Source organism: Idiotropiscis lumnitzeri, chromosome 8 (genome assembly GCF_059441095.1).
Source record: "Idiotropiscis lumnitzeri isolate Australia: NSW breed Sydney's pygmy pipehorse chromosome 8, RoL_Ilum_1.0, whole genome shotgun sequence".
NCBI lineage: Eukaryota > Metazoa > Chordata > Actinopteri > Syngnathiformes > Syngnathidae > Idiotropiscis > Idiotropiscis lumnitzeri.
In genome coordinates this window covers 7,302,005-7,320,106 of record NC_142398.1, presented here as the reverse complement: position 1 = coordinate 7,320,106, position 18,102 = coordinate 7,302,005, and the positions used below count along the sequence as shown (strand labels likewise).

At 42.9% G+C, this 18,102-nt stretch overlaps 1 protein-coding gene across 3 annotated transcripts in view; it reads left to right on the top strand.

The window, feature by feature from the left end:
- Positions 1 to 18,102, top strand: part of znf827 (zinc finger protein 827) — an 85,362-nt gene that overhangs the window by 40,662 nt on the left and 26,598 nt on the right. For all 3 annotated transcript variants that reach the window (XM_088302438.1, XM_088302439.1, XM_088302440.1), the window contains exons 3-5: positions 788 to 960; positions 1,163 to 1,661; positions 11,711 to 11,986. In XM_088302438.1, the coding sequence (XP_088158564.1) occupies positions 788 to 960; positions 1,163 to 1,661; positions 11,711 to 11,986 (948 nt within the window). The remainder of the gene's footprint in view (positions 1 to 787; positions 961 to 1,162; positions 1,662 to 11,710; positions 11,987 to 18,102) is intronic.

The following is an 18,102-nucleotide window of genomic DNA, read 5'->3' as shown; positions in this document are numbered from 1 at the left end:
TTTCAGTCTCTAACACATACGTGCATGTGATTCTTGGTTCTCCTTTCTAAAACATGCTAGACTTACTTCTCAAAAAACATGACAGTTAATGAATCTTTGTTCTCTGCTTTATAAAAAAAAATCCTAGTTCTCTGAAGCGTCTTTGCATATTAATCTTGGTCTCTTGTCTAAAACCGGTTAGCATATAAATCTGAACATGTCTCAAGGTACCACCCATATTTCTTTGTGTTTCTGTTCCATACGATTCTGTTTGGAGTAAGCGTAATTCATTATTTTTTTATTTTTTTCCACCGTACCTCTCCGCTCCTGCTGCAGATGGCCATTTATTGTTGCAAATAGGCAGTCTCGAGCTTTTACACCTCAGGTCAATGAATGGCTGAGCACAGTCATTTCGCCAAACACTGATTACCAGATGTTTTTTCTCGAGGAACATGGCCAGAATACTCATGAAGCCGTCCTGACAGGCCCGCGTAGAATTTGTAATGCCATCATGTCTCTTTCTAATAAGACCAATTAAGCGGTAATGGATGCCGGATATAAAGCCAACAACAATAATCGAGACGTTTTTAAAAACGCCTTAAATTTTTGCACGCGTTTCCAGCTGGCATTTCCCGCGGCGGTCTTCATAAAGGTTTATTGCGGACCTGTGTGCAGTGAAAAGGCTTTGAATTTTATTTCTTGACAGGAACAAAGCTGCAGCATTATCACACAGTACATAAAAGACAGATTTTAATTGGGCTTTTGTAAATGTCACTTACAAGCATTGTGTCACCAATTCCCCCCCAAGGTTCACCGGAGGACGGTGGAAAACCATTCCAGTGTCCAGTTTGCGGCCTGGTCATCAAGCGCAAGAGCTACTGGAAGAGACACATGGTCATCCACACAGGCTTGAAAAGCCACCAGTGTCCGCTGTGTCCATTCCGCTGTGCTCGCAAAGACAATCTTAAATCCCACATGAAGGTGAGGTTGATGGTGACATAATCTGTAACACCCCGTCACAAATCCTGTTCAGTAGATTCTGAAAAATTCTGAATTCAATCTTAGATGCAAAGCAACCGGCAATAGTGGTACCCTATCAATAAAATGTTGAAAGTGCATCTTGTGAAGGTACCAATGTGCTAAAATGCTCCAGTTATGTAACTCGTCGCCTTTCCTCTTCCAGGTACATCAGCACCAAGATCGGGGTGAGACGTTCCAGTGCGAACTCTGCCCATTCACTTCCTCCCGTCACTTCAGCCTGAAGCTCCACATGCGCTGCCACCAGCACTTTCCCCGCACCGACGTCAAGGTGAAAGAGGAGCTGACCACCGACACGGAGGGCGAGGGCTCCCTGATGGGTGACGCCAGCGGCACAGCCGACCCGAGGGGGGCCCAGGTGTCCCCGTTGCACCCGGACGCCCAGCTCCAGTTGTCCCCGTCAGGCGAGGCCTCCTCCAATCACGTCCACATCAAGGAAGAGCCACTGGAGAGGGACCTGTCTGTGCTGTCCCCGTTTAGCATTGCCAGGGAGCGACCCAGGAGCGGCACTAACTCCTTGGACCTGTCAGGCGTTGGCGCAAGTGTCGGGCTACGCTCCAGCCCCAGTGGTCCAACCACGGCCTCCCTCTTCAGCCCGGACATCACTACCAAGACGGCCACTGACCTGCTTATGAAGCTATCAGGTTGGTACATTATCATTTTGCGCTCTATTCTAGTTGTACCAAGGTACTTCCAACTGGGCTGCCACTTCTGGCAACAGTCTTCCCAGAACTCTGGCGGGGCCATCACATAGTGGATCACTTGTCTCAAGGGCATGTCTAATGTTAGCATATGAATCTTAGCTCTGTAAAATGTGTTTGCATTTGAAACATGGCTCTCTTCTCTAAAACATGTTAGCAAATGAGTTAGAGGTGTCAAAATTAATCAATGAATTGACAACTAATTGATTAGCAAATTACATTGAGCTTAGAGCTGTGGTTCTCAACTGTTGGGACCTGCAACTTCCTGTTTCCTGTTTTTGGTTTTAAAATGGCCTTCAAAAAATGTTTTTTTTTTAAAAAATTTTTTGCCATTTCAACTGAGTTATACATACCGTCAAAAGCATATTCTTAGCTGTGACGTCCGTTAGCCAAAGGCTGAGCTACACTGTTTTTGTATACAGATCACAGGTGTCCAGAGTGCAAGTGAGTAACATTTACTGCCACATAGCCAGTATATTGTATGTTCTGTGTGGGAACCTGGCACACCTCATACTGTTCTGAAAAAAAAAATTGAATACAAATACTTAGCTGTCCAATGACCCATTTTTGGGTCATGACCCACCAGTTGAGAATCACTGGTTTAGAACCATTGTTTAACTTGACATTGCCCATATCTTCTGATTCTAGCCTCTCAACATGAATTATTCTGTGATTTCTGTAATCCTTCTTGACAGCAGACTGAAGTTTTGTGTTTAATCAAAAGGAGTTCTTTGCCAACATCTGCTCTTATGACTGAATCAGTAAATGAATCAGTTTCAAAAAGTGTACATCACTAACTCTTGTGTGATATTAATTGTTTGGTTGTTTTTTTTTCGTTCATAAACACACAGAAAAAAACAACAACCAACAATCACTGATTGATAAACAGTGAGGAATGGAATAATGGGTAGACTAATCGATTCTAAAATTATTCTTTAGTAATACCTTCATTCTCTTAAATACGTAAAAAAAGTCACCTTTTTTCTCATCTCTAAACAATTTAGCAAATTATTTTCAGCCAAATTAACTGAACCTTAGTTTTCCTAAATCATGTTGGCAAATGAAACCAAGATGATTTTGTTCTCTTAAAAGTAAAAGAATCTTAGTTCTCAAAAGTAAGCACCTGAATCTTGGTTACTTGACACCAAATGAGTTTGAATTCTTTCAAATGTACCATTTCTGACAGCATATTGTGATGGAAAAAAAACCCATCAGTGTAGCATAGTGACGCTACACTTTGTCACTCCAGTCCGTTTTAAAATATATAAACATACAACAGCGTTGGTATGCCCGTCACATATCACACTTTTATAGAGACCTTCACACTGAACTGTGAAACATTCTTTGCATGAAGACAAATTCATAGAATGCCATCCGGGGGTCATTTGACCACCTGGGAATTTAGATGCATTCTGACTGAGCATAAAAAATAAAGTGTTCAGCACAGGCTTTCTGAGAAAAATATGATTAGCTTAAACTGGGACTCCACGTTGGATAATGACGAGCCGCCATTCTGGTTGAGAATGGATTTTCATTGCCATTTGAACTTTGAAAGAAGAGAATATTGTTTGGGCGAACTTGACAAACATGCTGTTGTTTGTCAAGTCCTGATGCTGTTTAGAATCTTTTTTGTAGAGTTGCAGAATATGAAAAGAAGCACTCAGAGACAATAGGAAGATTGATGGGAAAAGGTGAGGTGAGGTTCGGCGGCGGGGTCGAGGCTACGGCTGCCAATCTCGCGCTTAATGCTGCGTAATTAGATTGAGATCTTCCGGGAAAAAAACAAGAACATTAGATTAATTAAAAATGTATGCATAATTCATAATTAAAAAGGAATTTATAATTTGAAATGATTAGCGCCCTTGGCTCACCATCCTGTGACCCAGCCAGGATGCGCCGAGGGGACTAGGACGACTCGGTTAACTAACCATGCCCAACACCCCCACTCCCTCTCCTTTTGTGCCCCCGACTCCAAATGGCTGCCCCCCCGGGTGCCAGTTGGACTTCACTCCCAGACTGCGCAATCAAGCCCAGGGAGGAGCTTGCGGTGACTCATTCCAATGTCAGTCCAGTGTCAAGTGGCGGACATCTTAAGTTAGGGCCGTCATTCAAGGTGAATGTGGGCCGATATAAAAATTTGAAACAGACGTGATGATTATGGACTTTAATGAATACCGTTCCTTTGATCACAAAAGTATCTGCTTTGTCGAAAGACTGTGTCTGCTCAGAAGAAGTGGGGCTCATATCTTTTGAAAACATTAGCGCAAGCACAGGGGGCAGAGAAGGTAAAGGAGTTCCCCTCAGGACTTCAGAGCTACATTTCTCCCTGCCATGCCAGATTGAGTGTGTTCACGGGGAGCTCATTCCTTCTACTTTTTACACTCCCGGTTCCCGTCCTCGGTCCCCCAAGGCCAAGCAAGGGAGGCGGAGGGTGAAAGATATAAAGACCAGACAGATGAAGTGACATCTGAGCAAGTCAGCGGGTGAGAGAAGGCAAAGCGAGGGAGTTGCATCCACCCGACATGAACGAGCCAGAGAACTACTCCTGAACCCTGACATAATAAAAATATTGAGGGGCCTTACTTTTACTGGACAAGCCACAGATCCCACTTCTGATACCATGTCCCATTCCAATCATCTATCGTATTCAACTGACATTGGGCCTCATTTACTAATAAATGCGTAGGATTGTTCATACTCCTGCAAAATAACCATCGGAGCCACTACACGTACGTACCCGCCCGTTTTCTTGGCACTTGTGTGTGTATTGATGAATCAGAATTCATCCTAAATGACAGTGCGTGCCTGCAGTGCGCTCATTTGCATAAGCCATGCCCACATTCCCCCCAAAATGTGCGTCCGTTTGGCTCATCTCAGCCAAATTTGCGTAGGAGGTTGCAAGAGATTAAAAGAAAAGAAAAAATGTTATGAGAGATTGGCCAAAAACATTCAGAACATTCTCAATTCTTATCCTTTAAAAGGTTTGTATCATCGGCAAGCTTGATGAAACAGTGAACCTGACCACATTTAATAATGGATGTCAATCACTTTTTAATTAATTCCAACTTAAATTAGAGAATGCTGGATACAAATGCACACAGGAAAAAATATTATGATCTGATAAATAAAAAAAAACTCTGCACCAGTTGTTGAAATGGATAGTAAGGAATAAATACAACACACTTGTTGAGTGGTTAATGTGATGCAAAGTGTCCTTCATTAGTCAAATAATGAGCAAACTCTAGATTTAAGATATTTCTTCTTATTAGTGTTTATATAAATCACTGTAGTTTGAATACATTGTGCATCTTGGGGAAAATTATTTTTTTGATGTTTTATCTGAAGCTGATCTTTGATTATTTGTGCGTAGGCATGGTCCGAGGCTGTTCTAAATTTGTGCTGAGAATATGCACCAATGCAAGTACGAAGATGTTGATGAGTCTCATTGGTGCATACACACGGTTAGGAAATGAGGGCCATTGTCTCCAGGGTCTTTGAATAGGGCAAGCCACGGATCTCACTTCTGACTCCATGATGAGATGAAAACGGACAACTTGTTATTTTTGCTGGGGTTCATTACACAGAGAAGGTCACTAGTCTCTAGAATCCTTCCAACTAGGCACTCCGTGGATACCACTTCTGACACCAGATTGGAATCCAAACACAGACTACCCATTCTTATCATCATCACATTTCGCAAGGGTCCTTCTAACAGAGCAGGCCACAAATCCCACTTCTGACATCTTTTTCGAATTAAAGAAAAAAAAAAAGAAAGCATATTATTGTGGGTGGACTTTCAATTGCACATGGTGGCGATAGATTGATTCTGTACCATGGCATGCTGACACAGCCGTCAGCCATCCAGCATGATCCACATTTTGATTTTTGAGATGAAAGCCACGCCGCCCCCTCCCTTCCCCGTGCCCAGTGGACCAGAGTTAATCATGTGGGCATCCTCCAGACATCACCCATCCCATCCCCCCGCTGCACTGACATAGGCACAGCCAGCTCGACCTTGGCTGGGTGTGAGTAATTGGCATGCAGGGCATTGTGGGAGGTGTTGTAGCTCTTATGATTGTTGTTCCCCCCCGGGAGAATACTGTGCATATAATGCTTTCCTGACACTGCAGCAAGCACCACAGGCAGAAATCTAACACTGTACAGTATATGGAACACCGAGAACAGTAGCGGTGTGCTTCTGTGCTGCGTATTTGAATGTCATCAATTTAGACTAAATTGCTATTAACGATTGAGTTAATTAACCTCCTTAACTAATCATCCACATGAAGAACACCTTGAAACCGGACATGAGGCAAATTATACAATTTTTTGGGGCACAATTTAAAACAGTTCCCAAGTGTGTGAATCTGACATTATTTGGTCAAGATAAAGATAAAGCCTGTATCTCACTGCGTATCAAAGGTTTACAAATGTGTGCACACGTAGCGAATGTTGTTTTTTTTTGTTTTTTTTTGTCAGCGTTCTTTCAATGTTACATTCTGCAACAATTTTAATGGGTGCAAATTGTTTTTCTTGTCGCCATCAATTTTTTAACATGTCCACAACTTTTTAACAACAAGGAAAACTGTTTGAGACCATAAACGCTGTTGGCAAAGTCTTTGTGACCTGAACGAACCCTGACAAAAAACATTTGCTACGTGCGCTCATCTTTGCCACTCAGTGACATACGGCCTTAAAGGATTCGAGTACATTTAGCATCCGCTTGTCACACTCTGGTGGAAGTCACTCGGTTTTAAGGGGGCGTTCACATTTCATTACCATTATGACTTGCAACAAAGTGAGGGCTACTCAGTATTTCCTACTTATCAACGTTGTTACCGCCAACACATGCCCAGCCCATAAATCCAACACACAAAAACTGCAGTAATTACATTTCATAAAAGCAGTATATTCTTGCCCTCTTTTATTATGGTGTGTGTGTGTGCAGAAATGTTCTGTAAGGACCTTTGCAACAGCTACAGCATAAATAAAAGATGTCAAATAATAATAAATAAAAAATGTATTGCATTGTATAGTGCTATTTTTCTTCCTATTATACAATTAAACTTGCAAGTCAAGGTCCCACTGTATGTTTAATCCACAATATGCGGTAGATGAACCGCGATTTATCAGAGGAACGCTGTAGTCTGTGCGATGACCTAAAAGCATCGCATCTGAGTAGACAAAAAGGTCAAAACGCATGGACAAATATTCTTAATCGAGTGGGCGAGTGCGATGAAGTGGGCGTACTACTGATATAATGAAAACAGTCTGTCCTTGGTGACATTGTACTTGATATATTTGGAGTCCTTGTCTCCTTTGTCGCTGTCTATATAATATGTCGAATAGCCTTCCCATTTCCTTCTCCGCATGATAGCACACGCACGGGAAAGGCCCTTTGAGCGTGACCTCTCTTGTCCATACATCTCCTCTGCAGCCATCAGTATCACTGTCCGGCGTCTTGCACGCTGTCAGCTCCTGTTGGGTTCTCAAACCTGCCCGACGCAGCCCTGCACTTTTTCCCTTCTTCTTCCTCCGGTATAAAACAGCAGCCAATTGTCAGAGGGAAAGCAGGCCGGCGTGACAGAGGTGGAAAGCTAATGAAGTTATTTGACGGCGGGCCTGGCCGCGGAGCGAGAGGTGAGGCTCGGCGGACAAGCGCCTGGCAGCTAGACGGATGAGGCGCAAGGCGAGAAAAGCGGGAGGCGGCGGAGGCGCAGGCAAAAAGAACACCAATGTATGTAGCGTCGGTGGCAGGTGTCAGAAGGCTGTGATAACACGCAGACAAACTGATAGCGTCGCGGCGGCGGCAGAAAGGGAGCTGACTCGGGAGCTCGAGATGGCCAGTCACCCAGAAAGACACCCTCCGTCTGCTTCTCGGCTCCATTTCACAAGATGACATGCGAGAAAAACTGGACACCCGTCTCCGTGTTGTTTGTGAGATTCTGACCGACAAAAGGCTGCAGCGTGAGCTCGGCTTTGGATGGAGTGAATTGTTACTCGTGCAGAGCGCTTGTTCTTTTTGTTAAGGGCGGCGTTAAAAGTTCAAAAGGAGCATTAGTATGCTATCAGGAAACGCAGGGTAATGCAAATTTGAAGTCCGTTACGGAGTCAGCACAAGTTGCCTCTGTGTTTTTAAAAATCCTCAGATAATGCATATTCCTTCCACAATTTCGAATGACTCGCACATAGCCTAATAAAATGACTTTCTTCTTTCATTCTTACATCAAAACACATATTAGATAAAGAATCTTAATGTCTACTGGTATCACTGGTTGAAGTTAGGCTGTTCTGAGGGGGCGTTCTTGTTTCATGTAAATGAAATCGTGTTGACATCGCCCCCTATATTGTGGGGCCAACGACGAGACAGCCTTTGCTACCGTGTCGACTGAGGAAGACACTAGGGGCAATTTAACGAGCCAATGGCATTATGCAAATTGGCATTAGTGGCAAATTTCCAAACTGCTTGCTCACAGACACATTTTAGTAAGTACACAGGTCACTGAAATTATTCTGATAGTAATTAACAAATAAAAAAAGGTAAATGGATAAAATGGCAGATAGATCAAATTCATATTCAAACCACTGTTACTACTGTGAGCTTTTTTATCGATTTTTCACCATACCACTGTAATTAATGAATTGTATATTGTTACATAAATTCTTTGGGGACGGGCTCCCTATTCATAGCGTCCGCCTGAAAGGTCACTGGAGTTCTGCGACTTTGCATCCATGTTCATCCTTGGCATGGTCCCACGGCTGTTGGGAGGAAATTTCAGCCAGGACCCTGGGTATTGTACATTCTTATGTACATATATGGGTTACTAAAAATAGAGTCAAGAAGTCCCAGAGTTTTGGATCGTACCCCCCTCCGGCTCCCCCCAAAAAGTTTGAATTTGCAGTCATTTATATTTGACGTCATGATGACGTCAGCCGTTTAGATATTCCAGTCTGAGAACGTCTGCTAAATAGCTAATGAAATATCAGTGGAAATCCTTCAAAGCGGAAAATGCAAACACAAAATTGTGTATATAAAAATGCATTTTTTACACCTTAGCATGTTTATCATTTTGTGCTTATGGGGTTGTTTTTGCACATAAATATAATGTTATATTATGATTTTAATAAAATCATTGTCCCTCAGCAAAGTTACATTGATCAAAATATATGTTTTTGAGACCAATTAAGTGGGCTGTCACTTGTATACCTTTGGTACTCAAAATGCTTCACACCATTTCCTCATCTAACTACTGATGTCATACCATCAGCAGCGACTGTGGGTTCGGTATCTTGCTCAAGAATACTTCGACATGGTCACAATGGGGATTGAACCCACAACCTCAGCCTGTGTAGATCTCAAAACTCAGTACTCTGTGGTCTTTGATGCAAAATAGTGCAAATAACATTGATGAGATTCCAAGTATTTAATACACGTTTGACGTGGAGCTCTTCGCGGTGATTACGTCAGCGGTTTCTGTGTTCCGGTTTCAGAGTGTCTGATGAATTGCTACTTTAGCCCTTGTCTTATTTTATGTCTAGATATGTATTGATTGACAGCTGTTGACTTTTAACGACTGTTAAAAGTTGACTGCACACCTAAGCACTTATTTTGGGTCTTTTCGGAGTCTGTATTTCAGTTTGGCGATTAACACGCTTAGCGAGTCCTCATTCGCCTCCTCGGTTAAAACGCTAAGTACGTTAGTGGGGTAGTTTATTTGTCACCACGGAGGAGAAGATCCGCATCACGCAGCTCGTGACTGCTGCTGTGCGCGGACTTACTTATACAGTACTATAAATAAAGTTCGTGCTGCTGCGGCGCAAGATAGCTTTGCGACTTGCATTCAAGCAGCGGCAAAATTAATTACTACGGTCGACGCAACGTAGACGCAATGCTTTTGTTTTTAAGCCGTTTGTCGTTAGTTACTGGTTAGTGTGACCTGTTCACAGTAATATTCCGCAGATTCGTGAGCATGGGCGATATTTGGGTCCCAAAAAGATAAATTGTTCAGCCCAATTCGCAGTCATATATTCTTTATCCTCTGCCAGGGGTTCAACTGTCTATACTGTACTGGAGAATGGCCATGAAAAATTGAATGCAGGCAACTGCCCGTTCGTTTGTGCTTGCAGCTTTAATTTGTCTACTGTTTTTACACGGGTGCATGTATCTGCTCATGTAATTTTTTTCAACGTGTGCTTTGTAAAGTAGAGGAGCAAATGTCCTGTCCCCCGTCTGATCCAACATGGCCTGACACGCTTCTAATTAGAGGACATCCTTCCAGGTGCCGACCAGGGTATACTTAGCCTGCCCGCCGACATCCGACGACGTGACATTTCCAGCTGGTACAGGCTGTGACCCCCGCACCACTGCCCATGAACTTGAAGGTCGCCATGCCACCAATCGCCCTCCCCCCTCACGGGTTTTTCTCCCTCTTGAATAACATGTAGACCCCGGCTTGCCATGGCGTGGCACTGTGGCATTGCTCACCATACGGGTGGTCCAGAACACCAGCACCTGTCCCCCCTTTTTTTTTTTGTGAGCCATCTACCCCTATGGCATGGCGGTCATTAATCAGAGGGGCCCGAGTCGGCGCAGATGGATGAGGCAAGATGATGGGGTTGGCGGGCCTTTGGCTGTTAGAGATGTTAGGTGAGATGGTCCAGCATGTGTGTGTGTCTGTGTGGGGTGTGGAGATTTTGGCTGTGGCCAGTGGCAAGTGGACGGGCTTCTGGTCATGAGCGATGCTGCTCAAACAGCACCTCCGTGAGAAAGATTGTTTAGGCTTTGCCGTATCTTACAGTCAAAACACGGTGTACTTTTTACTTCAATTTCAAGCTAGCTGTTTTTCGAAAGTCTTGTTTTAGCGCACTGTGTAATGAGATGCGTCATGAGATACAAAGCGGACTTCTATTGGAGGTTGCTCTGTGGCTAATTATTAATTATTCATCTAAGGCGGATTAGACGTGGCCCAGTTTCTCTTGAAGACGTCTGTGAAGCGGCGTTGGTGTGACAGCTCTCTCCAGAAGCTCCAGAAGGCTGCATCCTTCACAGATTGCCAGATAAGGATGACGAAGCCGTGATTTATATCGCCCTCAACGCAAGTTACTTATGGGTCACACTATGGAAGGGGATCACAGACTTGCAGAGGGGCAAAAGTTCAGACTAAAGTCAACGAAATAAATGATGTGAGTTGGGGATTAGTTGATGTTTCTCAAAGTGTGGTTCTCAGACTGCTGGTGTTCCCCAAGAAAACCTCAGGTCGTCACTGAGTGAGTTACTTATTTATACTCCTGGTTAGTATTTCTGTTTTTATTTGTGACTGACTGAAGCTTCATCTTCGAAGTGGTGTGAGGCACTCGTTTTACAATATTGTACTGTGTCAAAATGAGTTATTGGCCATTTAAGATCTGTAATTTTTTACTGTATAAAATGTAATGTCTTATTTATGTTGTCATTTACTTCAGACAGGATTTATAAATTGCAACTTTGTGTTATTATTTTGTCTCACCACGGAATGGGGGAAAAATAATTTGTTTCTGCGGTTTGAACCATTGTTGCACTTGACAGCCATTTAAAGACGAAACATGTTGATGTGGTTATTCAAATAAAAAAAAAAAATCAAGAACATTTAAAGACATTTGAAATGCTTGCGTTTCCTCCTCATGCATTGCAAATGTATCATATCGTGGTTTCTGTATTGGGTGATACTGATATTCAAGTGACTCCGACTCAAAATGTGAGTGGCACATCTCTAGTTTGTACGGAAGAGTGACGTAGTACAAAAGTGGAAAAATGTGGACTGTTACCAGTAGTGCAAAAAAATGACAAAGTTATCAAGCTTGGTTTAACTATTCAGGGGGTCTGAAACTTGGAATCCTCAAATCAAATTGTACGCTCAAATTTAGCCTTTAGTAATGCTTGCCTAATATTTCAAGGTGTATGCAGTTCAGATTGCCGGTGTATAAACACAAATGCTTCTTTTTACTCTCCACAGCGGCCAACCAAAGGGAGGCATTGAAGTCGCCCTTCCACGTGAAAGAAGAACCCAAAACAGAGGAAGCCTTGAGTCCTAGACCGGCCTCCCAGTGTCAAATCCTACCGAGCTTCCCCGGGACATTCTGCCAAGACGGGATAACGGGATCGGCGGCAGCAGCTTCCGAACGCTCGGGGTCCCTCAAAGTGAGAGAAGGGAGCCCCCCGGCTGCGAACAGCTTACTGAGCCAAGACATCAACATGAAAGTGGCCTCCGAGTTGCTGATCAAGCTTTCAGGTATGTGTATATGTCCGTTCAGATTCACACAATGGTCCTGGATATGGTATCCAAGATGACACTTAAAAATTATTAGCAAGATTTGCCCTCGACTGTTACTTCTATGGTCTGCCATTATACAGTTAAATATGTTCAGGAAAAATCCAGATGACAAGACACTCTCTTCAAATTTTGCCATCTCTGCATTTTGCTAGCAAATTAATTAAGACGGATTTATGTTTATCCCTGGCAAAGAACTAGTCAAAATACAGTAGAGGGGGGTCCTAGGTCTTCAATGGTCCCAATAAACATGGTCTCAAGGTACAAACAGCACGCAATGTAACACTTTCCTTTGCGGCGCAAGAATATGTGGACTTTCAGCGCAAGAAGTTGCATCACAAGTGGCTGCCATCTTCGTGGACCTTTCTTAAAACAAACTTCAAATACCTTGAAAATCTTCCATAGCAAATTAATTCAGGAAAAAAAAATTAATACTCAAGTACAAGACCCGCCCTACTGCGCACTGCTCTTCTCACCAATAATGTTTCATTTGCGCTGTTCAAATGAGGTTTTAGAGCCATCACCGTAATATTAGCGCGTCAACTAGGATAACTCCTCTGCATTTTGGTCCACGCAGCTTGTCAGCCAATCCAAGAAGGGTTTCTCTAAGTAGCAGAAAAAACAAAAGAGGGGCGGCGATATGTTGAGATATAATCAAGTTAGACTGTTTTACTCTCATTTGATGGGAATTTGTGACTATAGGTGATATAACATAAAAATGTTCCCCAAAAAGGCATTTTTTCCCCACTTAAAAAGAAAATTCACTTGTTTTTGTCAAATCTTGTCACCTTGCAAGTAAAAGGCACATTGGGTTACTGTGAGCCAGATCAGATCAGCTGCCGCTCAAGTCAAGGCAGAAAAAAAAGTTGCTGATTCTCTTTCAGAGATTTATTGAATGGTTTAAACGGTCAAACACGCGAATCCAAAATGAAAACACTCGCATGGAGCCGACGCACACACTGGTAAACGGCCATCCTGACTGGCTCAATCTGTTATCTTTTAAGATTTGTATTTATATTTTACAATACTATTAAAATGTGTAAAAGCCTTTGTTTTTTTGTAGAAATACTATATGAATGAAGGATAGTCATAAAACTTGCATGATAATTCGGGTTGTTTACGAAAGACTACAAGAAGTGCAGTCTGTAACTTGCATACCTTCAAGTGTAATAATAAAAAAAAAATCCAGCGCTGAGCCCTGTGAAACGATTAAAATCCTCCTTGACCCACACGCTAACCTACAGGCAGTAGTCTCTGTGTAAATCGGCTCAAACAACAACATGACCTCCCTGGTGGAGGTATCTCTTAAACGGTTGCATTTACTGAGAGAATTCTTGGAGACGCTTCCAGGTCACGCACTGATATTGATATTTTTACTGTGGTGTTATGCGGGCTAGCTGGATAGCTCTACTCCGCCGGGCTAAAACAGTTTGAAAGCTGTACAGTGTATATGGTTTTCCTCTGTGGTATGATTAACCAAATGCGTAAGGTATCTGTCATCTGAATGTACGCTGCAGATCCAAGCGTTCAATTCTGATTTCATTTTGAGTGACACATGTCCGTTATGGCTGTTGTTACTAAGGGTGTCCCGATACAACCTTTTTCAATTCCGATCCGATCTGATTCCTAGAGTAAAGTCCGATACCTATATTGTCCGATACAATATTATCTATCTAGCTATCTCTCTCTCTCTCTCTCTCTCTCTCTCTCTCTCTCTCTCTCTCTCTCTCTCTCTCTCTCTCTCTCTCTCTCTCTCTCTCTCTCTCTCTCTCTCTCTCTCTCTCTCTCTCTCTCTCTCTCTCTCTCTCTCTCTCTCTATATATATATATATATACACGTACATTTTCAATACCGCTTCTCCTCACTAGGGTCGCGGGGGGTGCTGGAGCCTATCCCAGCTATCTTCAGGCAGTAGGCAGGGGACACCCTGAGCTGGTTGCCAGCCAATTGCAGGGCACACAAAGATGAACAACCATCCGCGCTCACACTCATACCTAGGGGCAATTTAGAGTGTTCAATCGGCCTGCCATGCATGTTTTTGGAATGTGGGAGGAAACCGGAGTACCCGGAGGAAACCCACGCAGGCACGGGGAGAACATGCAAACCTCTCACATATATATATGTATATATGTATGTCTCACTCTCTCTCTCTCTCTCTTGAGTGTGTGTCTGTGTGCCTGTTTTGCCACCAACCCCAAAAAACGTTGTTGCAAAGTGCTTTAATTTCTTCTGCTGTTTTTTTTTTTTTTTTTTTTTATGTAAGACCAACAATTATAGAATGAGGTATGGTATATGGTGATGGCGCAAAAGTGATTTTGCCTCTGAACACTGGTGCGTCATTGCCATATCATTCCGCCGCTGCCTGTTTTAGTTCAAAATGAGCTGTGAATGCCAGGTCTAGTTGGAGTGTGTTGTTTGTCCACTGCTGCCGAGTGACTCTCAGGCAATTTAAAAATGTCAACCGTGTGCCAACGAGGCTAAGTTCAGCATTGAGTTGATATTTGGAAAATGTCTAAATTAAATACGAACGTTCTGGGTGGCATGTTTATAATGAACTCAGTAATAAGCTGTTGCAAGCAGACAACCTTCTTCGTATTCCACTGCTGTGGATTTGCTGTTTCCTTTGACTGCATTGTAGCTTTGTATGAGGAAAACTAGTTTGTTCCCATGGGGGGGGTTATAAAATTTTAATCTGAGAATTGGTTTTGATTGAATTGATGCGAGTGCGTCGTAAGAATTGGGTGGATGAAGAAATGTTGCTGTCATTTCAATGGGCTGCAAATAGTTTTCACTTTATTGTTGACAGGGAAATGGGAGAATCTCTTTGAGTCTGAGCTCCTTATTCTATGACAGCATCATATTTTGCAGAACGAGAATGCCCGATGGAGTTCCTGTAGCTTCTCTCCTTCAGAAAACTGAATTGTTGACCACTTTTAGAGGTCGTTAGAGAGTTGCGATAGAGCCTGCAATGCACAAGGTTGCATAGTTCAACACCCGACACTAACTGCTCTTGCCCTGGTGTGTTGAAAGCAATTGTCACTGTCCTGGTAATCTAATTATAGTGAAGTCCTCTTTGTCGTGGCGGATACATTTCAGACTCACCACAATATGTGGAAATCCATGATACCCTGAGACCATAACAACTTTTTCGATGAATGTTTTCGCACGTCCTGCTTCTCTCGCCGTCAAGAAATGGGTGATTATCATTTGACGGAATCAATTGAAAACGTACTTGCCTAGTATATTAAATGACAACACTACATGTGCTTCCTTCAAGCTGTTTATTTATCACTCCCAGTTGAAACGTTTTGTGGAGAACACGAGAATTGTTTTTGTGCAATATATTTAAACACCGAAAGGTTGAACAAAACCATCTCATTTTGTTGAACGAAAGTAGAGAATGAGCAGCAACATACAAACGGAACATGCAAAAATACTCACAAGCAATGACACATGAAAGAACAAAAGATGCACGCTGAAGGGGCGATCTCTTATACCAGCTCTTGATTATGCATCACGTATCTTGCTCCGGTGGAGCTCAACATTGTGGCACAGTGTTTTACTACACCAAATGCATGCAAGCATAGCGTGGAAGTAAGATCAAGTCTATCCCATTTCAGCGAGTTCCTGTGTAAAAAAGGCTTTCGGTTATGGTTTGCCGTGTACTGTGCGAAAGGCAAAGGCCGATAAATGTCATTATGGCTCTGAGGCAGCAATGTTGCTGTTCAACTGTCTTAGCTATTTGTGTCGACACATCTACTCTCTAGTTGTGCAACTATTGTGTATCTTTTATGTCATTTTTATCTTCTAACACTGTTTTTCCGTTCCCTGGCTTAGTGTGACCCAGGTTAGGCAAAAGATGGCGAAACCTTCATCCGATGCTCGCTCGCTCGCTCGCTCTCTGTCCTCAGAGCGCAGTGCCTGTGGTTGCCACGGCAACGGGCGTTTGCGGGAGGGTGGATGGAGAGGATTGTGGAGAGTGACAGCCTTGACAAGAGTCTGGACCCTGGAGTGACCCCGGCGTGGGGGGAGGAGGAGATGTGAGGATGAGAAGGGGGCCAGGGAAAGGTCAGCGCGTTCACAGTCACATGTGATTACAGTCATGAGGTTCAAGGGCGTCCGCACAATCACCTCCTCTCTATGTCCACTGTAGAAAGGTCAGCGGCAGAGCAGCCGTAACGCAATAAGGATGCATAATACGCAAATCACATTTAGGGCGGTGGGGGGGGGGGGGGATGAGATCAGGGATCGTTTTAGCCAGAACATACCAGTGTGTCTTACTGTAGTTGTGTGCTGGAAATCAATGCAGCCCGTGTTGTCATCATTCCAGTGTTTACTCTAAAACTGAAACATTAAATAAAAGAACTGTACATTGAGTAGTATATATGCGCAACATGTGCAACAAAACCATTAAATAACAAAAGTCCTCTAAATTACTGCGAACTAAAGTTGCAACGAGCAATCAATTCTATAATTTTTTAAATATTATTTTTGGTCTGTTTGCCTTTAATGGACCGGACAGCTGAAGATCAGATAGGAAGTGGGAGGGAAAGCATGCCTTGCAGGGAAGTTCCGCATGAGATTTGAACCAAGGTCGCTCACTAAGAGATTAATTGTTTTGAGATTTTTCTTTAATTTAAAATTGCCCAAATTATCAAAATGTCAGCCTACCAATAGTAAATATTCTGAGATTTGTGTCTACTCCCTTAAAAGGATCCCGATTAGCATGTGCTTTTACTTTAGAAAAAAATCATCATCAATTAGTATTTATGCCTTTTCTGTACTGTCAATTTAAAATAATGCCCAGTTTTACAATACAGGGGTGGATTAATTTTTTTTTTGTTGTTGATTCAACAATAAATCAATAAAATAATTATCATAATTGCCCTCTCTTCCATCCATGTCTTGGTGGCCGACGGAGGAGAGCCTCATCATAAATTGTCCATTCAAAGTCCTTGTAAATAACATCAAAAGAACGGGACCAACAGACCCCAAAATGTTTGTGGACAGTTTACGGACCTTGATTTACAATAAACGCAATCCCAATTCTAAAGTAAGATGCATGTATACGCCCAAATTAAAAAAAGCTAGGATGCCTTGTTTGCCAAGTTGCCAACTTCTAGACTGGATTGGAATTCTAGTTGAGAAGTAATAAACCCAATTTTTTTCATATATGAAACAAAAAAGGAAAGCACTTTTTACCAAGCATTGCATTTTGGTCTGAGTTAAATGTGAAGAGCAGGTGAGCCATTAAACGAAGGAGCGATGTCATCTGCTGCTACTTGATGACGTCGCTTTGGTGTGACTCACAGTCAGAGGATGTAAATATTGAAATAAATTCACTTCAAATCAACCCTAAATGCTTGACGTGTTAAATGAATCGCCAAATATGAAAACAAATAACATTTGGCTAGAATTATAGTTAATATATACAAACAAGCCATTCTACTTCACTCACTACATATCTTCTCTCTGCAGCAACAATTATTGCGAGAGCTTAGAAGTGTACCTTCTCTGCCCCTTCTTCCTGCAATATTGTGGGGTTTCATTGTAAATGATATGAACACAACCCATGTTGTCATGACTGCACATTGTGTGGTAACATGAGTTGCATCATCCATTTTTAACTGGGTCAACTGCCCCCCTATCCTCACCCCAAACTCATATTTCCTTACCCTGCACTTGATCGCTCCTCGCTTTTCTTATCTAATATTGGACGGTCATGCAACCTCCCACATCTGTTTCAGAAAAAAAAAAAAAAAACAGGCCGTCAGTGTCTGGGGGCTAATTACGCTGGGCTAAATAGTCCCTGGCGCCAACGGCTAAAAGTACGCCAGCAGATGGGCCCTGGTGTTCGTGGGGTAAGGCGGGGGGATGGGGGACCGATGCACTGGGGCGCGCCGACAGAGTGGCATCAATGCGCGTAACAGCCGTGACGCCCACTCGCCATCTCGCTGTCACTGCCATAGGTGTGAAATCACACGTTGTGCCGCTTAGGAACAGGGCCCACCGTCTTTTGAGGGTATTTTGCTGGCGCTCGTTAGCGGGCAAATTAAAAGCCACTCTGACCACTGAGG